The sequence below is a fragment of the Cadophora gregata genome (genome assembly GCF_030347475.1).
Source record: "Cadophora gregata isolate MNR1 chromosome Unknown scaffold_1, whole genome shotgun sequence".
In the NCBI taxonomy this organism is placed as follows: Eukaryota; Fungi; Ascomycota; class Leotiomycetes; order Helotiales; family Ploettnerulaceae; genus Cadophora; species Cadophora gregata.
In genome coordinates, this window is record NW_026695924.1 from 3977903 (window position 1) to 4000228 (window position 22326).

The 22326-nt window shown below is 48.5% G+C and overlaps 5 protein-coding genes across 5 annotated transcripts; 2 read left to right on the plus strand and 3 right to left on the minus strand.

Moving 5' to 3' along the window:
• The first annotated feature begins 388 nt into the window (after positions 1-388).
• ONS95_001299 (uncharacterized protein) lies at positions 389-2068 on the plus strand. Its single transcript, XM_058494491.1, has 3 exons — positions 389-981; positions 1063-1213; positions 1262-2068. Exons 1-3 carry the CDS (start codon positions 847-849, stop codon positions 1894-1896), a joined length of 921 nt encoding a protein of 306 aa, XP_058364696.1. The 5' UTR covers positions 389-846; the 3' UTR covers positions 1897-2068.
• Positions 2069-4621: 2553 nt separating this feature from the next.
• On the minus strand, positions 4622-5912 carry ONS95_001300 (uncharacterized protein; the record flags this gene model as incomplete). The annotated part of the gene is made up of 3 exons (XM_058494492.1): positions 4622-4821; positions 4876-5487; positions 5600-5912. The coding sequence occupies 3 exons, from the start codon at positions 5910-5912 to the stop codon at positions 4622-4624; spliced, it is 1125 nt and encodes a 374-aa protein (XP_058364697.1).
• Positions 5913-6483: 571 nt separating this feature from the next.
• ONS95_001301 (uncharacterized protein) lies at positions 6484-8070 on the minus strand. Its single transcript, XM_058494493.1, has 3 exons — positions 8036-8070; positions 6814-7987; positions 6484-6756 (listed from the first exon to the last, which is right to left on the minus strand). Exons 2-3 carry the CDS (start codon positions 7916-7918, stop codon positions 6620-6622), a joined length of 1242 nt encoding a protein of 413 aa, XP_058364698.1. The 5' UTR covers positions 7919-7987; positions 8036-8070; the 3' UTR covers positions 6484-6619.
• Positions 8071-9022: 952 nt separating this feature from the next.
• Positions 9023-9999, minus strand: ONS95_001302 (uncharacterized protein; the record flags this gene model as incomplete). Its single annotated transcript, XM_058494494.1, has 2 exons — positions 9023-9042; positions 9192-9999. 2 exons carry the CDS (start codon positions 9997-9999, stop codon positions 9023-9025), a joined length of 828 nt encoding a protein of 275 aa, XP_058364699.1.
• Positions 10000-12532: 2533 nt separating this feature from the next.
• ONS95_001303 (uncharacterized protein) lies at positions 12533-21763 on the plus strand. Its single transcript, XM_058494495.1, has one exon. It carries the CDS (start codon positions 13075-13077, stop codon positions 21592-21594), a length of 8520 nt encoding a protein of 2839 aa, XP_058364700.1. The 5' UTR covers positions 12533-13074; the 3' UTR covers positions 21595-21763.
• The last annotated feature ends 563 nt before the right edge of the window (positions 21764-22326 follow it).

Sequence of the window (22326 nt, forward strand, 5' to 3'; positions counted from 1 at the left end):
ATGCGGGGTCGAGTAGTGGGGTAATTTTACAACAAAGAAAGATGTTGAATATGGAATGTCTAAGACTTTTCCTTCGGGGGTTGCTGTCAACATGTACCGAATTTGTTCCTGCGAAGTTAGATGTAATGTAGAGAAGGAGAGACCATGAGCGCAGAGCATGTTGATGAAGAGCCGGTGCAAGCCGAGGCGGCCAGGTTCCGAAACGGTAGTGCCTGTGTGCTGATTGGCCGGAACAGCCTTTCGATGACTAACAGAACGTTAGTATCTAGACATGATTCTTACGCCCTTGACTTTGACTTCCGGGTATTCCGTCAATTTGGGCCACTCGGCTAAGGACGAGTTCCGATACAGTGTTACTGGTGAAACGGGCGGTTTGTTGTTGACATCACGTGTGTTGACTTAGTACCCCTGAAATTACCGAGCTTGTCGCTTTGACATTGTTTCCTGGGCGGAGAAGCGCGGGGAGAGGGCAGTCAGAATATCCGACGTGCTGTGCGGTGCGAAGTGCCGCGAATTCACCATCGCTGAACAATGGTACGGCGATGCGAGAAATGCCCCAGCTTCTTACAAGGTTACGACCCTCAACCTAGACTGGCCGAACTCTTCACTTCCAATTGAGTACCAAACAGAATGTCACTACAGATTTAGCTTTAGGCGGGACTCTCTTCCCAATCAAGTAATCATTGATATTCTTTTCAACTTCCTTCAGTTATGGACTCATCATAATCGCCGGGATGGTGCAGATCATCTCCAGTCATCGAAGGTGATCTCGCGATCGCTCATTACTGCAACGCAATATGTCAGAGAACAGATCGGCAGCGACACAAAGCAACTTGCCGACGATTGATGGATCGACAGAAGCTCTACCGGGTTGGTAGGCTCACACAGGAGCTTTTTCTCATCTTTCGAGAAATTACATGGTGCCAACTGAAGATTTCGGCTGTGACTAAAAATGGTAATGACTTGATCGTTCACGGCAAGGTAAGATATTGTGTCACCTTTTCCAGAAATTCCTATGCGGGCATCGGACATCCTTGGCTGACCAATCTGCAACTACTTCAGAAGATGCAAAATGCATGTTGGCCTCAGGGCTATTTCGCCTTTCCGTCTAAGCTCGTACCTGAGGTAGATGATAGGAATGCTCTTCTCTGTTTTCTTGCCTGCAGAGAGGCAATACCTTGGGAGATCGAGTTCGCAGATGGGTTATTGGGAGGTAAGATTCAGTCCTTGAACTAGCTAAATCATGCTAACCAGCTCATAGCAATGGTCAAAGAAACTACGCGTATCAGGCATTGGCACAAGAAGGGCAATCGAAACATGCGACTTGTTCAACCAAGCCCCGGTGCTTTAATCAATGGAGCAAATCTCTGCCACGAAATGATCAAACTCACCCTTCATTCAGGAGAGTCATATGCCTTCGATGTTACTGGATTCCAGTATGGGTATCCGAACCCGATCACCCCTTGGAACGAATATAGGCGGGAACGACTTCTTGGACAGATCGAAGCCAACATCGCCCCAAAAGCAAGAGAATTGGTCCGAGTGGACGATTTCAGTTACGAAACGATGATCCACTATGGCATCATGGTTGATACAGTCAAGAAGGACCGCCGAGACGGTGCTGGGGATACTATCGAGGCCATGAATTTTGATATGCTTGAGTGGCAAGCAAATGGAAAAATTTCCATGGAGGAGCTTTGGAAACTTCGAGATGCAAATTTCGACGTAATGCTGACAGACTTGGTGAACTTCATTCATTGGAAGATGAGCTGCGACTTAGGTCAACCGTGGTCCACTGTCCATGGCAAGGAACTGACTCAGACATTGCAAATGGTAGATGGGTTCATCGAAACTGAAGACCTATCGCCAGTAATAGTCGTAGTGGGCGGAACCTGAGGATGAAAGCCCCTCGCATTGGGTATTGGCGTTGATTTATGGCGTGAAGGTTGGAAAATGCACATGCTCAGTATTGGGTTCTCTTTACTCAGCAACTATTTTATGATGAATAGAATTGAATACTTGCATGGTTTAGCACATGTATTGAAGAGCGATCATGCATTAACATACACAGAGCAAGTTGAGACCAATCCAACGCCACTTGTTGCATAAGTGGTTGAATTGTCTCGGTATCAACGGTGGCGAGGAGTTGCATTAAATCTATTGGTTAAACTTTGATTGAATCGAGTTTAAGGGCATACAAGTGCGAACAAATTCATTATCCAAAATGCATAGCCACATACCGTACGGAGAGCCCATGTATCCATCTACCACTACACGTCTGTGTAGTCCCAGTTATCCCAATTGAGCTTCTACGAACCTAAACCGCGGCATCACCCAGTTCTCGCAGTCAGCCAGTGCTGACAACCATCTATTGTGTTGTTCCTCGCTAGCTGAGGCGATCCGTTGTTTGTGGTAACGAGCTAGATTATGTTAGCGGACAGTTGCAGGTTTTATGGACTAGGACCGTACCTAATGATCCATCGTGAAATGCGCCTACGATTTTAGTGTGCTGTGCATCTATACATGCGCTCTCAGCGCATTTTGAATCTTCTCCAGGCTTGCTCTGTGGTTGACATGTAAGGTAGTCAGGAACTCCATCCATTCATAGGTCATATTCGGCAGTTTCTTTGCCGGTGCGAAAGAAATGTCTCTCCTATTGGGAGCCGGAGTCTCCCCGACAATTAAAATTACTTCTTGGATACCCTTGACCGATAAACAATCGACGAGCCATGACAAGCAGACTGCCCTGGGTACCTCCAGAATTATAAACGTATACTGCCAGGCCTTCCAGGAAACGGCCACCGTACCCGAAGTAACAAGCTTCGAATTTTTGGATTCATCTCCTGACCCAGTTCCCGGAACAGATGTAGAATCATCCAGCATTTTCGAATATCCTTCATGCTTGTCTTTTGACATTTTATTATTTATCGTAAGCCTGAAGTCTGGGTAGAAATCACGGACTACTCTCCAGAAACTATCCCAGTGGGTTTCTTGGATCCACAGGATATCAACATCAAGGTTCATCCGGAACTGGAACGTCTCCTGGCTAAAGTTATGTGGAGGTATATCGTGTCAGGAGTTTCAAAGCCCATGGCGACACTCTCTGTTGATCGCTAGGAGCGGGGAGTTGGGGTTGACAATCATATATCCTTCTTCATATCCCTGTAGAAGCTGTTTGATCGCGACTACTCGGGTCGTCCGGAGCGCATGCGCCCATATCTGCACACGCAGCTCTGGTGGTAACTGAAGGAAGTTTTCGAATTCTGGCAAGGCTTCGGCGGCTCGAAGTAACTCCTCCTTTAGACGAAGCGCGATCGAAGCGTGCGGCTTGGACTGGAATCTTCTTGCTTTCCATTGCATTATTTTGTGGTTTGCTTTTGAATCCAAGTCCGGATATCTTGTCGAGCAGATCTAAGAAAATCCATATTTTATTCGATACCTCTCTATCTGCTTGTTTTGGATCGCTGCTTCCAGTAGGTTGGCGGCAGAGGAGAAACAAAAGCTTGCTCTTATACTCACCCTCTCAATGGAGTCTGAATCCCAGAGAATTTCTAGTCTTCAGTCTTAGCACAGTCGAGTCACATTCACTACATTGAGTCATAAGCGCAATTGGAGGTCTTTGAATGGAGGAAGCTTTGCTGATGGCTCAGATATGGAGGCTTGGTGGAACTGAAGGAACATTCACCGACTGGGGACTTGGGGAGATCCTGAAACATTCCAACTGCCCTTGTTGAGTTCCACAAGAACGAGGTCTGATGAGGAATTAAGGACAATTAAATCTTTAAGGCAAGGGCTTTGATCAGAATCTGACTTAAGTGACGAGAATCAAGATCTCTAGAACCAAACAGAAAACTGATAAGCAGGAAGAGACGACATCGTTAAAGGAGTACAGCCATCCGCGTCAGCTGGAATCGTGGGGGAAGCAAGAACGAGGAGTTGATTCATACCTTATGGACCCAGAGGCCACGAAGCGGTTCGTGCGAGTGGTCAGTCACTATAAATTCTTAGTACGTACATTCTGGAGCATGATATGAAAGTTTACTCTGAGAAGGCATCTAAATTTGAGACCTTGGACTCCCGCTCATTTTATGAAAGGTCGGTCCCATCTCACCGTAACGTAGCAATGGCAACATCTTTCCGATAGTCAATATGTACCTAGCTGTGTTTCCAGATGAGCAACTTGACTACAATGACGCGGCTTTTGTCCACAGTGGTCTCATTTTAATTTGTTCATCCGAATCCGGATCATTCTTCAAGGCAGGCAGTGACGGATGGGGGAGATTGATCTTGGAAACAGAAGAATGAGCATCATAGACACGGCATCGTTTTGAGCACTCAAACGCCAAAGAGTCGTTGTAGTGTAGTTGGAGGATCATCAACAAGGAAACATAACAGTGACGCTAGTCAGACACCAAGTGACAGCAAAACCGCAGGTCAAAGGACAAGTTTAGTAAATTCATTTGTAAAAGAAGTGACCATTTGGAAATTGTGTACAAAGAGTACTTTGATAAAGAGTAAAAAATGTGGAAGCCGAGGGTAGATATACCAATCATTACCAGCATCTTGGTCTCTTCCTGGATGTATAGGCCAATCTCTCGAAAGTGAACTCTATGAAAGCTCTCTAGTAGTGCGAGCGGTGTATCTGACGACGGTCATTGCGGAGAACTGATGCGTCCTTGACTTCAACAAATGTGATCTTTCTGATCGTACTACCTGAACCAGTCAGGTCCAACATGTCTGGTGTGATCACATGTCCCGAGGGAATCAGCCCCAGCAACGCTAAAAGCTTGTCATAATCATCAAGTCCTGCTAGATTCTCGGCTAAAGTCATGAGCAATCAGCAACATTTATGCACTTCAAGATATTCTTACTCACCAAGTTCCAGTATCTCCTTGTGAACTTCCTCCTGAAAGTCCCTATGTGACTTAGTCTCGCACTCACTGAGTTCAGCCCAGGATGCAGTTCCCTCAGCAAGGCCCTTTAGATCCATGTTTGCGGCCAACCAGTCGATAATGTGCTGAGGGAGACCGGTGTGAGGAGATCCACATGGCTCGGTGAAAACTTTGTCGGCACACAATCTCCCATCCTCTGGGCCAACAATGACGAATATCTCCTCCACGCCCTTTTGGGCGAGAAAGGAGAATAACGATTTGTAAATGTCTTTATACATCAGATGACGATACCATTCACTAGCTGGGAGTGCAATTCTGCCAAGTTTTGGCCCCGAGTCCCAGAGACCCTCTAAGCAGCCTGGCTCATCGTCGCTTCCAGAGAGTATCCAGAGAATATCAACGCTGTTATTCGAATATATGCCGCTTACTCCGCACTTGATGTCGTTGAAACAAGAAAGCGTTTGGACTTTCAGAGCCTCTGCTCGTGCTTCTTTGCAGACATTTCTGATGGAGTTGTATTTTTTGGCAGGAACAAAATTGGCAGAAGTAGCACTTGGGATGCCAAGGATCTGAGGATGAGACAAAGCGGTGTTCCCTGAATAAAGAAGATGAATCAGCCTTGTTGTCAAATACACAAACAAGAACGTGACGAGATGCGTGCTGGGGTACAACGCTTGTTAGACATTCTAAAGGCCTGAAAAACTTACAAATCATTCGACGTAGCTCCAAGGGCAGTTTGGGGAACAAATTGAATTCTGTAAGAGCTACCCAGCCCGTGCGTGTCATTCTCCCATGCGAAACTCTCGAAACCCCCGAGAAGTGTGTAGCATTGCCTCGAGGTATAGGTAGCTCCTTGTTGGGGCGACCATTAGACGTTACCTTCGAGGTAGGTGAATCAGTCTTGACGGGAGAATCTTGGATGCGAGTTGTTTGCTCATCGGACTGATCTTTGGTGCTGGCAGATGTGGTAAATACTGAGGACAGAGCTTTGGAGCCCTTAGATGGATTTTGGCGTACCATGTCGTGTGATCTTTTCGCGGCGTGAGTTTCAGTACCACAAACACGCTGAGGTGAAATGATCATATTAACGTTGATAAACAAAGCCAGCCCAAGGATTTGTTGCAGTGTTCTGAAACACAAAGAGCGACACCAGCTGGAGGGTAAGCGCTCAAGTCGAGTATTTCAAGATAGAAGCTGTCGAGAATCAGACGTACAGCAGGAAGGTGTTCCTTGAAGAGCCTGTGGCCGAAGCTAAAAACCGACAAAGATTCTCGAGCTAAGGACAAATAAACACGACAGGGGTCTAAGCGAGAGCCGACCCTCAGGCTTTCCTCAGACACAATATGAAGATGATGCACAGTAAGATGCACGCCCGCCCTAGAAATCGAGCACAATACTTAGGTTTTGAGTGTGAGTATGATACAGGCAGTAGGATAATATTTCAAGCTCGGTAAGCTTAGCAAGAGTTGTGGTCTGGAAATCCAATTTTCCAGGAAAGAAAGTCAACAAGGACACAAATCCTGTGCTATGAACAAGAAAGTGCGGGTCTCAATGATCAACAGTATATATATATATATATATATATATATAGCCTTTGAAAACGCATTTCAAGGTATGTGTAATGTGAGAGACGAATGAAGTTTCGCTCGCGAAAGCGTACACTCAGGTCCACGACCGAATGAGGCCACATTCCTATGTCCCGCTGCCCCAGCTGGCGAATATCGGCGTCAAATAGGAACTCTCTCCTTCTCTCGTTTCATAGCAGTATATGTAGTGGCCTCCATGAAGTGAACCTTTCTGAAGTCCCAATACGATGTATCCTTGAATCTTCCACCGAAAGTCAGATTGTCTGGGTTCACGCCAGCTGAGAGTAAATAGTCAGTTACATACCTCCCAACCATATTTTAGAATCAAAACTTACCAGAAATCATAGTCTGTCGAAGTTCAGCCCGCAGCAGCTTGGTATTCGTAACCTCGAACAACAACGTATCATTCAGCTCCTCCCACGTAACATGGGCAGGGAGCTGCCGGAACCGACTGATGAAATTTGTATGCAGAACAGTCCTCGGCTTACCCCGCGGCTCCCTCAAAAGCAAATTTGGAGATCCGAAATCCGAAATACTGCCCATCACTATGATGATCTCCTTCGTTTCAAACGCAGCAACAGAGTCCAGGAATCTCGATCTCGTATTCTCAGCAGACATCAGGCGATCCCAGAGCTCAAGGCTGACCGCGATCCTGGGAAGACGATTACATGCCAGTATTTTGTGCAGAATCTTGAAGACGAGAATCCATTCGTCGTCGCTGATCCCCCATGCTGAGAGCCAGAGTATGTCGACAGCGGGGTTGATAAAGATAGTTTTTCCGCCAACACAGACTTTGTTGAGTGCGACTTGTGCTTTCTTGGCTTCGTCTCTGGCTTCTTGACAGACGAGTCTGAGGTTGGTTCGGTGTTGAGTGTATCGTGGGCTGAGAAGAGGCCGGGGGATGATGACGTCAGCGCTGATTGTTCGAGGGGTGTAAAGTGCGAGGTTCCAGATCATGCAACGAATCTCCACTGGTAACTTGCTGAATAGATGGAAACTATGGGCTGGTACTGATGGAGGCGGAGGGTGACGAGGAGGTGTTGCTTGGCGATTGTTGATAACAGCAGTCATCTTGGCATTCAAGAGTATGTTCTGCTTCTTAAGAGCTCCAATGCAGTTGAAGACTCTTTCAAGTGCACCACAACTCATTCTAACGGTCGTGAATCCGCTATCTCGTATTCTCTCGAGGAGTTGCATGGACTTGGCATGCATACACATCTCGCGAGTAGGTGCAACTGTTGTCTTGCTGCCTCCGCTGAAAGCTCTTGTGGGGCTGAGGACTGCTTCCATGGTATCCCTCAGCTGCTGATCGATGTCAGCCTCATCGTCTTCTTCTCCCGTAACTGCAACCGTACAGGCAGCTTTACTGTTTGGTCTCAAAGACAGATCGATGGAAGTGTCGACAGAGGGAGAAGAGGTGGGAGAATAAGAACTTTGCATCTTATCGTTGGCGACTGGCTGTTTGGTAGGTGTTGAAGTCGAAGGACTCTTTTCAGGTTGGTGGCTGCGCTGCATAGTGTAAGACGGGGAATGAAAATGCTCAGAGCTTTGACTGACCAAGATCTCGATGGCATTTGATCGAATAAGTCTCCTGAGAAAGAAGTGTACTATATATAAGAAAGATGAGAAGTTTGGACGATCTTCTACCTATTGTTCTTGACTTTGATGCCTGATAATGTCAACATGTCTCATTCACCCAGTAGGTCGCGAAACGAGAACAACGATCAAATATCTGCCTGAAATGGAGTATCTGCACATGAAAAGGGCAATTAACATGCAGCAAGAGAGTATAAGATATACTAAGTCAGGCTGACCGATGAAATGAATGCTCGGCAGGGAACAACAAAAATATCGCTTGCTCGGATAAAGTCGAAGCGAGCTAGCCAACAGGACTTTATGATCATGGAATCTTGAAAGACACCCCATATTCCGGGGCTTAACAATTTTGACTGATTAAAATCGAGTTTGATTCGCTGTTATGTATCAATGAAGTTCTCTTGAAAATGTTGCGACCCGTTCGTAAGTATTTTTTATCTATCAGCCTGCGTTTCTGCTCTGTGGACACTCTCGTCGCATGAACTTTCTATCTTCCCCTGTATGCGGAAGAAAATGTCCAGTCAACACACAGTATCACTATGCCACGTTTTTTTGCATCTTTCTGCATTGTAACGACGATCGTTGAAGACAATGAAAATAAGAACACATTTTTCTTTTGTTGCCACAGACCGACACCAAGTGTCTCCAGTTTAGTTCGAGGTTGGTCCTGAAGATCCCAACGCATCATACGTTGTTGCTTCAACTAGGTTTATGCGTTCGCAACGCCAGTCTACATCAGCGTGGCTCAAGTAGCCATAAAATAACGAGAAATCTTCGCGCGGCTCCGGATCAGTGCCCTCTAGAAGGTGTCGCTTGCGTGTACTATTGGAAGAGTGGTACCTAGCATTCTGGAGTGAAAGAACCTATCCCAACGCACCAGAAATACTTCGACCTGTAGACTTTCCAATTTCCAACTGCCAGGCGTGGATATCATTTAGAATAACTTTGCTAAGCATCTGCCAAGTAATCTTACATAGATCATCAGACTCCGAAACCCAGTGGCAAAGCAAATCGACAGGCACCATAGTGGTGAGACTTTCACGAGGTTCAACGAAGACAGTCTGCTTGGACTCAAAAGCTGTGCAACTGCCTACCACAAGAATAATCTCGTACGTACCGTATCTTCGAAGGCGACCGAGAAGGCTTCGGGCGTCACCCAACAGAGCTTGATGCCAAGTATCTAGACTAAAGGCCAATTTAGGAAAGAGATTGGGTGGTGTTGATTTTGTGACGAGTGGGATACCGAACTGAACAAACCGCAGAATATTGTGGTCTGAATACCAAACAATATCCAGTTCGCCATTCCAGCACAAGGTTCTTTTTTGCTTGACATTCGTATCATAACCGGGTTTTCGTCTAGTCAGGAATTGCAATGGCTTCCGCACCTTCAGTGATTCTGTTCGAGCTTCTTTAGAAACTGTAACCAGGGTACTCCAACTTTCAAGCTGTCCTTCGTACTTTTTGGACATTTCTATCTCTTGCATGGGCGTGAGTCCGAATCTCAGACTATGGTCAAAAGATAAGACTTGTGGCATTACCAATACTTCGCGCCAGATCATCTGCCGCAGCTCAAACGGGAATTTTGGGAAAAGAGTGAACCTTTTGGGGGGAGGTGGGAGAGTGGTTGCGAGAGTGGTTGGGGAACTGGATGTGGCGCTTGACAATTCCGTCAATAGGAGGAGTTTGGTGCCTGGTGGGTCACCAGATTTGGCGAGCGGCTCGAGACGTCCTGTTGTACCTTGGCCGGAGGATAAGTTGGGTGCTTGTTCCATTTGCAGACTTTGCATTTCCGGAGCGATGGAAGGAGGGTGGTGACGAGCCTGAGCGGCCATCTTGTTCACATCGATATCTTGATGCAGAGTAGCATGTAAAATCAATGTGAATGGCCGGTTTTCTTCCTCGAACATGTCCTGGACTGGTTTCATGATCTCATTGATGCTCGTTTTGGAAGACTCGGTGCCACTCGTAGAGTGTGAAGATGTCGTCTTGTCCTCATCGGAGACTAGTTGCCATCGAGAAGATGTATGTACTGAGAGAGATTCGCGATTTGGTGTTTTTGGCCAATAAGAAGCACTAGCGTGGCTTTGGAGGTGAGAAAGCTGAGGCTGTTGATAGCAGAGGAAGACTGCTGCGGAAGCAGAACCTCAAGCTGTTTCCAAGGCAAGGGTGATGTGGGTCGCAAACTGCGTTGGTTACTTTGGTCCACGTTGAGGATACTTGACCAACGATGGAAATTCAAAGAGGCGAACTCTCTCTTTGTCAATCGAAGAGCTCGGGCTGTCGAACACGAAACTAACCAGAACATGTTGTTTACGTCATGTGACTTAAAAAAAAATGACTCTTCTCCGGCAGGGCCTGTCCCACGATTGACTTGAGAGAGCATCCTTGTTGAGATTACCACAGAAATATGATCGACGAAAGATTGAATAGTAGAACGACTGAGCCTGGTATGCTGTGAGCGCTTGGAGACTTCACTAAACCTGACTTTTGGACGAGTTTGAAGGTAAAGTCTTCATACCTGCTAGTGTTACAAGCTGAAAGAACTACAAAATTGTCTATTCCAAGCCGCCCTTCACGCCCATGTACTGAGCTTGATCTTAATTCCCAAGCTCAGCATGTCTGTTTAAGTTCGCAGCTTCCTCTTGTTGCAATCTTCTGCCCTGGACAAGAGTCAACGAGTGTTAATTATTGTGATAACTCTTTTAGTCAAAGAGCAAAACAACAGGTACCAGCGATGTAAAACTGCCCTGTAATAAAGATGAGGCAGCAAACAAATGCATCATCCAATCCCTGGAGAAACAATCTTTCTCTCAAATAGTCATGTTTACCTGAAAACAAGATCCTCGGCTACAGTTGGCGGGACACTGATTCCGATCATGCATAACTGACCGAAACAAGCCTCCAATGAAGCCAAGATTTCTTCACCATAACCGTTGAAGGATTCGAATGTTATCTTTATCACTGGACAATGAATTAATGTTTCAGTTCTTGTAATCAAAGGAAAGGACCATCCACCTCTACCAAACTTGAACCCCCTGCACCCCTCGCCAAGCAAGAGGCTTGAAGCCATTCACCTATTGAAACGTCCAATTTACCAGACCCAAAGTATTCCAGATCGCGGTACAAACCCTCTCAGCCTCAGCCTCGTGCTTCTCTCTCCCAAGAAATAAAACCCCAAATATTCCCCGTCATGGAACGCATTGACGACCCGTTCGGTTGGCTCACCCTTCCAATCATGCACAATTCTGATTGACCAATCGCGTTGCCCTGTTGAACATCGTTCCAAAAGAAACCGGCCCAATCCAATCCATTCCTCGAACTGAATGATCTGGTTTGGTTTGGTTTGGCTTGATCGATATGCGTGTGAGCGCTTCGGAGAATACCTTATGGTTGAGCTTTGGCCGCTCTGTAATCTATTTTCACACGGTAGAATGCGACGTATATGTCGGCAATTATGGCGAAGGCGCGAACCATACCATTGAGAGATATAGCGCGGGTGAGGGCGCGGTGAGACTGTTTTGAAACGCGTGACTATATGGACCCCTGGGCCTTATAAACGCGTATATTGTGGTTTGAAGGGAAGCTTGGTTTGGGGTTTGGAAACGGTAAGTGGGTGAGCGAGATGACGGGTTTGCTTTTTGTCGTTGTTTTTGCGCTTGCTCTTTTGTGAAGACTGGCGGCGGTGGTGGAAGGCAGATGAGCAAAGCCCCTATTTTAGCCGAGGCCCGCCGATCGTCTGTCTAGCTGCGTCTTGTTTGTAGCATCGCCCAGCTTCCCTTCAGATGAGATAATATATTTTTTTGGTTAAATCAAGATACACAATCAACTGTGTCTGTCACTGGTTGAGATAGCCAGAATTTTTCCTGTTCATCGTCTCTCCTTCCCACCAGTTCTTATGCATGATCAAGCCTTCACTGCCCCGACATGCACTCCAACGTTCCATCCCGTGTTGTTTCTATGCATCATGAATTGTGACGGCAAAAGGTTTGAAAGACCTTCCCGATAAACGAGCTATATATGGCGAGTTTCCCGTTTGTTCATCCGTTTTCTAAAAGGTTTCGGTATGGATTCCAATGAACGCATGAGAGAGCGACTCACTGCCCCGCTATGCTTTCCAGTTGCTAGACTCTGCTGTGAAATGCTATATTTTCAGATGTCATAGCAAGCATGCTTCATGATCGAATTGCCCTACATTTCATAGTAGATATGATATTGATGGCGTATTGTTCAATATACAACTGACTCGTTGATATTGCTTCCGCACGACTCTTCAACTGCGATGGTAATAAGTGTATCACTACCTATTTGCACTCCCGCTGTCATCCCACCTCACAATGACCACGAGTAAGCTAAGCTAGAACTTACGACAGCAATCTTTAACACTTGTCAAAAGTGACAACAGATCAGAAGCAAGCATGGCATCATTTCGGGCAGGTATCAAATGAGATCATGCCCCCACTGCCCGTCCAGCGCACAAGCTTCAAATCTCGATCTTGATGCTGCCCGACACCCCGGAACATCAGATAATCCGGCTACCCAACCCTAAAATCTCAGGGGTTTCCTTCAGCCAACCGGCGCCATAGGAAACACGTCGCTCCACTAATTTGCCGGCTGGACGGGCGGCCCCTGACCAAGTGGACTGGACAGGCCCTTCCGACAACACACTTCGCGATGCTGTTGGCGATCAAGCACAAGCACGCATGAACTTTCGACAACTAAGCATCCATTCCTATATCACCACCGCCATATACCCAGCTGGCGGGTGCGGGTCAACTATGGTAAGGGCCGGCATAGGACTGGTCAGCGCAGCACAGTGCAGTGCAGCTTAGGATGCCATTTATTGGGACGGTGAGTATCGCAGTGGGCAAGGTAGATCTGTCTGCGTTTCTGGCAAAGTAAAAACTCTTCCACAGTCTCTCTCTCCTTCAGCGCGTCATTCCTCTCTCTTTTCTCTTCGTCAACACCGTCTACGGTATTTTTTATTCTACCTTCGTTGCACCATGGCGCCGAATTCACGCCCTCCCTTAACTTCACGCATTCGTGCCTCTTTCGAAGGCCGACGCAAATCCTTCGAGGGAACCCGCAAACTCAGCAAATCCGGTCGGGGGACGACTGCAGATAGTAATGGTAATGGTGCCAATCAGGAAGTCAGAAGTCCTACCGCTATAGACTCTGAAGTCGACAGCCCGCTACATACGACTGGCTTCATTACGCAGGATCCCAACGCCATACGAGATGCCGTTGATCAAGCAATCAATGGCGAGGCGTTCCAAACTGCCATTGCGGCAAACCTGGCGAAACTCATCAAACCCTCAATAAAATCGGCCTTGGATACCATACAGCCGGTGGTGGAAGCAGTCTACTCACACGAGATGCTCCTGAGGAAAACGAATCAGAGTGTGGAGGATGTTTTGTCGCGGATGGATACAAATGCCGAAACAGCTGCGGCAGTCAGAAGAGAGTCATTCATCGATTCTACATATGTTGCACCAGGCACACCGGCAGATGGAGAGAAATCTGCAGATGCAGTGGAAGGGGCTATAAGACCACGGGAAATTGGCGGGCCGGACTTTGATCAGTTCAGACAGTTGATGGAGGAACATCACGCGAAGACACTTGCAACAATCTCCGAGTCCATCGAAACGAATAATACCAAAATAGCGGAACTGGCACAAGGAGTCAGTGAACTAAATGCCTCGGTAGGACCCACGAAAGAGAGTATCGACTCGTTGAAGTCTGCTTCTGAAGAAGCAACTACCACTTCCTCGGTCCTCCAGGCCCAACTGGACCAATTGAAGCTGGATATTGGGCAAATCATCGAGGCTATTGGAGCGGATCTGGGAAAGAACATTCAGACCATCAGTGAAAGATCCGGAGCGGCGCCAGATACCGATCTACTATCTTCACACACCACAAAGCTGGACCTTATTTCTACAGACCTGGCTGCTTTGAAGGGACATGCCGACACAGTTGAGAAGATTGATGCCATATCCTCAGAATTGGGAGCTCTGAAAGCCAGTGTAGAAGCTGGTAATACTTCAAATGCCGAAGGTTTCACAAATGTTCTCGCAGCAGTTGGAGAACACACCACCGTGCTAGGTGAAATCAGAGAAAAGGCACCACATCCAGAAATTCTCGCAGCATTACAACAATCCAACGACTCTCACGCGCTCCATACCACCACATTGTCAGAAATCAAAGAGCGATCTCTCGGTTCTGCGCCAGCAGCTGTTGTCTCAGAAGGCGGCAGTGTTGACCACTCATCTGCTCTTGAACAAATACAGACTGATCTCACAGCACTCAAAGAGAACATTGCAGCAGGTCTTACGAATAACAGCGACTTGGGAGTCAAAATCGACACCGTTCTTACCACGATCGAGGGAAATAAGGCCGAGGATCCAAGTGTGGAGATCTTGGCTGCAGTGAAACAGTCCAACGAGTCGCATGCGGCTCATGCGGCTGCACTGGAAGGTCTCAAATCTAATAGTGCCGATGTAAACCCGGAGTTGGGCACTCAGATCACTGGAATTGTCGGAAAGCTGGATGAGCACAGTACTGCACTGGAAGAGATCAAGGCCTTCGGTGGAACACATACTGCTGCTCTCGAGGGCATCAAATCGACTTCAGCAGAGCCCCCAGCTGATGCTGGCGACCTCTTGACTCAAATTGCAGCGATACTTGCCAAGCTCGACACCCATACTGCAGTGCTGGACGAGATTAAGGGAGGATCAGGCTCTACAAATTCGGAATCCACGCCTATCGATACAGGTGATATCACAACTCAGATTGGTGCTATCACCACAAAGCTGGATGCCCATGCCGCTACCTTGGATGAGATCAAGGGTCTTAGTGGAGCCCATGCTACTGCACTTGAAGGTCACGGTACAGCATTGGAAAGCATCAAATCTGTTGCGCCAGAGAATTCTTCGGTCGATACCAGTGATCTCACAGCCCAGATAGACGCCATCGTTGCCAAGCTTGACGCTCATACTGTTGCTCTGGACGAGATCAAGGGAATTGGTGGCTCTCATGCTACTGCATTGGAGGGAATCAAATCCATCAGCCCCGAGTCCGCCCCAACCCAAGAGACCGGCGATCTCAATACTCATATCGCCACGATCGTCGGCAAGCTTGATGAGCATTCTTCAGCTCTAGAAGAACTTAAGGGACTTGGTGGATCTCACGCGACCGCTCTTGAAAGCCACGGAGCGGCTTTGGAGGGTATCAAGTCTTGGAGTCCTAGTGCACCGGCCGAAGGAGGTAATGCCGACCTGGATGGTCAAATCGCTGCGATTGTCGCCACGCTTGAGAAGCACGGAGCAGCTCTGGACGAGATAAAGACTCAAACCACGACGATTGAAAGTCACGGTCCTCTCTTAGACGAGATCAAGACATCCGCTACCGCCCATACTACAGCTCTCGAGAATCATGGAGCTGCTATTGAAGGCATCAAGACTCTAAGTGCTACGGTGCCAGCTGAAGGCGGAAATTCAGCTTTGGATACCCAGATCGCTGCTATTGTTGCTACTCTTGACAGTCACGGATCTGCCTTGGATGAGATTAAGACTTCGACTGGTACCCACATTACTGCACTAGAGAGTCACGGAACCGCTCTAGAGGGTTTGAGGTCTCTGCACTCATCTTCGCCAGCCGAGGCCACAGATGCTCCAGGTATTGAAAGTCAGATTGGTGCGATCATCACAACTCTCGAAAGCCACGGCGCTGCATTGGAAGAAATCAAGACAGCTGGTGGGGCTCATACGTCCGTTTTGGATGAGATCAAGACCTTTGGCACAGCTCATGCAACAGCACTTGAGACCCACGGTTCTGTTCTGGAGGACATCAAGTCTCGTAGTGTCGAACCAGTGCTCGCGGAAGGTGGAAGTGCTGGTCTTGAAAGACAGATAACCGACCTTGTTTCTAAGTTGGATTCACATGGTTCTGTCTTGGAGGAAATCAAGGGTAGCACTGGATCCCACTCATTAGTTTTGGACGAGATCAAGCTTGCCACCACCACACATGCCGACGTCTTAGAAGGTATGAGATCATCTGGCATCCCAACCGCGCCTGCTGTAGACCCCATGAGCCTCGCAGCTCTCGAAATCCAGATCGGATCTATTATCAGCACTCTGGAGACACACAGCGCAGCATGGAACGAGATCAAGGCTAGGAACTACCCAGAAAGTACAGCAGTCGTGCCAACGGAGGGAAGTGATAGCGGGACACCAGATGGGCCTTTCGCAATCATCATTGAGACTCTCACGCAGCACACCAACCTGCTCAACGAGATCAAGGAAGATGTCGCAGCAGAAATACTCACTGCTCTGCACGATATAGGCCAAACCCAGGCAAATCAAACAAATCTCCTCACGGAGATTAGAGAAGCTGATCTCGATGACGAGATACTGACTCTGTTGCATGCCTCTAGTGATTCTCACTCTAGCCATACTTCTGCGCTGGATAAGATCCACTCTGCCGTTGTCATATCTAATGAGTCGCATACTGCACATACTACTTCTCTGGATGAGATCAAGTCCAGGTCCATCGAACCTGCTCCTGCTGGAGCGTCGACTGACCTTGGCGATCTAAGAGAGAAAATCAGTGGTATCGTAGAGAAGCTGGAGGAGTACAGCGCAACTCTCTCTGCTATCAAGGATGCCACCGCTGCTTCCAACGACTCTCACGCCGCTCATACCACATCCTTGGACGAAATCAAGTCGAGATCCATTGACGCTACTCCTGCAGAGGGTGCTAATCTTGGAGGACTAGAAGCACAGATCGGAGATATTGTCACGAAGCTTGATGATCATACTGCGGTTCTATCGGCAATCAAAGATGCGACGAGTGTCTCTAATGAGTCCCATACTGCTCATACTGCAATCTTGACGGAGCTCAAAGACCAGTCCGCCTCGTCTCTCGAATCGCATACTGCACATGCTACGATTCTGGGCGAGATCAAAGACTCTACTATCGCGTCGAGAGACTTGCACTCAGCTCATGCTACCTCGTTGTCTGAGCTCAAAGAAGCAACATCTGGCTTCAACGACAATCACGCCGCCACATTGTCAGAAATCAAAGAAGCGACATTGGCTTCTCAGGATGCCCATGCATCTCACACAGCAGCCTTTACAGAACTCAAGTCAATACAGCCTGGCGTTACTCCAGCAGCAGAAAGCAGCGACCTCTCTTCACTAGACACGCAGATCAAATCTATCCTCACTACATTGGAAGCTCAAACTGCTACTCTTTCTGCAATCAACGAAGGCACAGCAAATCCAAACCCAGAGATACTCGCGGCTATACAGCAATCCCATGAATTGCTAACCTCACATGGCCCATTGCTAGAGGCCATCAAGGAAGGCACATCACATGCTGATATCCTCACCAACATCTCTGAACTCAAGTCTATTCTCGAAGACTCTAAAGCTGATGTCGCTTCCCACGGCGCGCTGGTTAAGGACCTGCACGCTGAGACTAAAGACTCCCACTCCAATCTCGCATCAGCCATTGGTGCTCTGGCAGTCGGTGGTGCAGCCGGAGCAGGAGCGACTGTCCTCTTGTCAAAAGACGACGATGAGTCCAGCTCAGCCGTTCTCGATGAAGTCAAAGCCGTACGAGCTTTAATCGAGACCAGTGCCGCAAATGTGGAGGATACGAAAGAGAAAGTCACTACCCTAGCAGCTCAGATCGAGATCAACCATACCACTATCACTACAAGCATCACCACGTTAAGCGATGAGCTCAAAGCCGAAATTGATGCTAGCGGTACCGGAATCGTGGAATCGATCACAACTCTGGATGGAGATGTCAAAGCCATTGATGTTGCTCCACTCTCGGCTTCCCTACAGCAACAAAGCCAGGACATCAAATCCCTCTCCACTCAGCTCGAGGCTCTTGACGGCAACATCAAGGAGAACAACACGCACATCACCACTCTCCACAGTGGCGTCCACTTCAATGACATCGGCATCGACCAATTGAAAGACCATGCTGTCTCGCGCTCTGTGGTTGCACCTTCTGGGGCTGTGGCAAAACAAATGTCAATGGCAGAAGGTGCCTGGTTTGGAAGTGCCTGGAGTGGGAGTCGAAGTCCAACGCTCTCGAGAGTCGTGTCGAGGGACCTAGTTGAGCCAGTTCCTGAGACTGTGGAAGGAATCAAAGAAGTCGGTTCTAACGAAGACTTGCCAATCGCAGAAGAGGTTGTAGAGGCTGTTGCTGAACCTAAAGTCGTCTCTGAAGGAGAAGAGAAGCCTGAAGGTGCCTTGTCGCCTATCACCGAGGAGGAGAGTATTGCTGACCGCGAAGCCCCAGTCGAGGACCAGCCCGTACTAGTGGACGACGCATCAAGCGCAGAGGAACCCGAAGTCGTTGAAGCTGAATCACCAGTTGAAACCCCAGCTGCTGAAGATACTTCTGCTGACGAGCCTGAAGCGGTCCCTGAAGTGAATGACAGTGAAGAGTTGCCGAAGGAAGAGGAAGTCGTGGAAGCCGATTCACCTTCCAAGGAATCTGTGGCTGTCGATGCAGCTATTGTTGAGCCTGAAATCACTGCCCCGGTAGATGAAGAAGAAACCTCCGAGGATGACCCAGCACCTATCGTCGAAGCAGACGCTGTTGTCGAACCCGAAGCACTGACTGAGGATCAGCCCGTGACAGATGAAATTTCTGGTGAGGTTTCGACCGCAGAGGAAGTCGTTGAAGCGGAATTACCAACATATACCCCGGATGTTGAAGAGGCTTCTGTCGACGAGCCAGACTCTCTCCCAGATGTCGTCGATGACGCTCAACAATCGACTGAAGATTCTGTTCCCGCTGCTGAGCCAGTCGAGGACGCTGCGGAGGCTAAGGAGATCGAGATCGATGATGATTCGCCGCAAGAGAAGGAAGTTGACGAGGACGTTAAACTCGACACGACAGCCGATGAGCAATTGTATACTGGAGACGCGGCTGTTGAGACCGAGTTGACGCCTACCGAGCCAGAGCCGGTAGCAGAATCTCATGAGGAAAGCTTAGAGCCACGAGCTCCTTCTCCTGAAGCTGCTGTTGAAGAAAGCGTCGTTAATGATTCGCAAGCCCTTGCGGACGAGTCAATGCAGCCTGACGCAGAGGCAGATGAACCTACTGCTGAGACATCTGCAAACGAAATAGCGAATGGATCAATTTTCGATGAAAGTCACCTCGAAGTTGAGGCTGCGAAGGAGATTGCAGAGCCAGATTTAGAGCAGCACGTGGAGACCGAACCACAAGTTGAAGCCGAACCAGCCGCAATATCGGACGACAAAGACATACCTGAAGGCACAACAGTTCGGGAGCCCGAGCACCAATCCGAGGATGACCCAATAACTGGTGGAGCACCCTCAGAGCAGGGTGACGAGCATGCGCCAACTGTACTTGGACATGCTATGGACCTGCCAAACCCAGAAATTGAGGAACCATCAACAAGCGATCTCCAGTCCGATGGAGAAATATCCAGACCCTCTCCCATTGAGCTAGCCCAGGGTGACCATCCTCCTGACAGTCCCTTACCCTCGTTGGACACTGCCGTAGAAGCACAACCTGATGTCTTTGAACACGATGAGGCTCTTCCTTCCTCGGATGCGAACTGGCCTCTTTCCACTCACGAAACCGTGGAAACCAGCTCACCCTTCATCGAATCACCTACCAATGCCCTAGATCTCGACGAGCCTTTCACCAGTTACCGGATAGAACAAGCTCCCTTCCCATCTGCTCAACATAATCTCCTTGGAGACCAGGATCTAGACTCCGGGCATGCCACACCTCTCGACGATGCTCGATCCAATCCTTTCGAGGACTCGGACAACCTGCTTTCACCTGCGTCAGTACTCTCACCACAAGCTGAGATTGATGCTCCTACATTCCCCGCGCATGGCCGCATGGAGTCTATAGACGAGAGTGGGTTTAGGTCGCCAGATTCTGACGCGATACCCCCAGCAACTTTCCCAGTATTCCCGGCCACTGTCCAACACGCTGGCCAGCAACGATTTGAAGACTCAGATGATGTAATGTCGCCTACTTCTGAATATGATGCCCCTGTATTCTCAGACACGAGGCAACTTGCACCAGGTCACGCAGCAAGGCATGATTTAACGCGAGAGTTTGACACACAAACTCCGCAACCGACTTTCCCATCATTCCCAGGAACTGGTCAAGGTCTCGAGCAGAGAGACTACGAGGATTCGGACGATGTGATATCTCCTTCGTCCGAATACAACGCCCCAGCCTTTTCAGATATGAGACAGAGGACCCCTAACCAAAATCAGCCTTTCGACAGTCCCGAATTTACTCCCGCGCCATCGTTCCCTGTATTCCCTGGAACCGCTCAACATTCTCAGCAACGATTTGATGACTCGGATGACGCCATGTCACTTGGAACCGGATATGATGCTCATGGATTACCACATATGACACAGGAATCTCCATTCCATAGCCGCCAACCCGATACTTCCTATGATCCGTCGTCTCCACAGTTTGAACGCGATCCCGCCTCTCGGCCCCACGGCTTACAACGTGAGAGTAGCTTTGACTACCAGCAAGAAAACTATGAGCCCGCAATGCTACCTAGAAACCTTTCCGGTCAGCATCCCGCCCAAGAATATGACGATGATGACTTTAGATCTCCTCACGACACTGGATTCGCTTCCAGAGGTCTCGGTCGAAGGTCTCCACTGCAGCCACTAGATGATGACGACTACCGAGCTGGTCAGTACGAGCGTTACAGTCCCGGGCCGGAGTTCTCTGACTTGCGACAACGATCGCCTGTAGACTCTCAACGCTTCGATGAGTCCCATGGAACTCTACCGCCCCATTTGCAGCTAGATCGAGGTTTCCCAGCTGCCAGGCAGCGATCACCAATTCAACCATTCGAGGACGAGTACAGCTCTCCTCAACAACAGCGATATAGTCCCGAGCCCGAATCATCACCTTTCATCCAACGTCAGTACTCACCCGAGACGACGCCGCCCCGTCCTGGCACCCTACGTCATCACCTCCAACTCGACACCACCCCACCCTTCAGGTCAACGTCTCCGATAGATCCCTACTCTGAGCGCGACTCCGAAATCGTCTCACCCAGCTCCGAATTCGCCGTCCCCATCACACCAGGCATGTCTGCGCGACTAGCTTCCAACCCCGCCGCTCAAACCGACGACGTTCGCTCTCCAGAGTCCGAATTCGACGAGCCCACGTTCCCTACTCAATCCTACAAAGGCAAAGCCATCACTTCACCGGGCCCACTATCTCCTGATCTCGGCTCACCCGCCGACTTCGGATTCAGTCGTGAGGAAACTGAGACGGAACCTGAGTCTGCGCTTGCTAGTCCTACCAGCCCTGTGTTCTCCGAGGGAGGCACGATGGTGGAGAAGAGTGGTGGTGGGGCTGGAGGTAAGAAGAAGAAGGGGAAGAAGGAAAAGAAAGAGAAGAAAGAGAAGGTCGGTGGTGGAGGCAAGAAGGGGAAGAAGGAGAAGGTGCCGTTTGAGATGGAGGGGGAGGATGCGGAATGAATGTTGAGGAGTGGTTGATGGCATGAGGACCATGGAATTGAGGAAAGTGGAGTTTGGTACGAGGCTTTATGGGGTGTTTGGATAATGGGTGTAATGCTGGCAAGCAGGTCGGCGAAATATTTCTACGCTATTTCTTTGATGTTGGATCGGATTGGACTCGGATCGGGGAAGGCTAAGACTTTCGCTTGACTTTTCCTTTACCTTCTTGCCATATATTTGGCTCAAATTGTCTTATTATCTACCTACATAACTATCGTTTGTCATTATCTCGTTTTGTTATTGTCAGCTCGGGATGGGATGGGTGTTTAATCTGGGATGGACTTGCGACTTGGTCGCTGCCTAGGATCTTCTTGTGTTTATTGTTTGATTGTTTAGTCAGATACAGTGCAGAATGAATTAATTCTATGAAAGACATCACAGTCTTGGGTTTATGCATTGGTGATTTCTCATGACCTGAGCTTTACGTGAAATATAAGATAAACTCTTTCCACTTTCCTTCCCTTCAACCTGCGCCAGAAAGCTAGCACCAGCCTCTCGCTTAGCATCCCCAAGCCGCATCTCACAATCCCACCCGGCCATCTTGCTTTTCTTCAAGATTTGCCTCGAGCGAGCAATACATTTTTGAAATTCACTATTGAAGCTGTAGAAGCCACCAGTCTCATTCACCTTCGCCGTTACGTAGCCTCTCCAATATAGAAAGTCGTAAAGGCCCCTCAAAGAGTGAACTCCAAT

What these genes read in the sequence shown, in the direction of transcription:
- ONS95_001299 (XM_058494491.1), top strand. Translation starts at nt 847, where the DNA reads ATGGATCGACAGAAGCTCTACCGGGTTGGTAGGCTCACACAGGAGCTT. An exon ending in ACTTGATCGTTCACGGCAAG is followed by an intron (nt 982 to 1,062) that starts GTAAGATATTGT and finishes CAACTACTTCAG; the next exon opens with AAGATGCAAAATGCATGTTG. An exon ending in CGCAGATGGGTTATTGGGAG is followed by an intron (nt 1,214 to 1,261) that starts GTAAGATTCAGT and finishes ACCAGCTCATAG; the next exon opens with CAATGGTCAAAGAAACTACG.
- ONS95_001301 (XM_058494493.1), bottom strand. Translation starts at nt 7,918, where the DNA reads ATGCAAAGTTCTTATTCTCCCACCTCTTCTCCCTCTGTCGACACTTCC. An exon ending in TCGACAGACTATGATTTCTG is followed by an intron (nt 6,757 to 6,813) that starts GTAAGTTTTGAT and finishes ATTTACTCTCAG; the next exon opens with CTGGCGTGAACCCAGACAAT.
- ONS95_001303 (XM_058494495.1), top strand. Translation starts at nt 13,075, where the DNA reads ATGGCGCCGAATTCACGCCCTCCCTTAACTTCACGCATTCGTGCCTCT.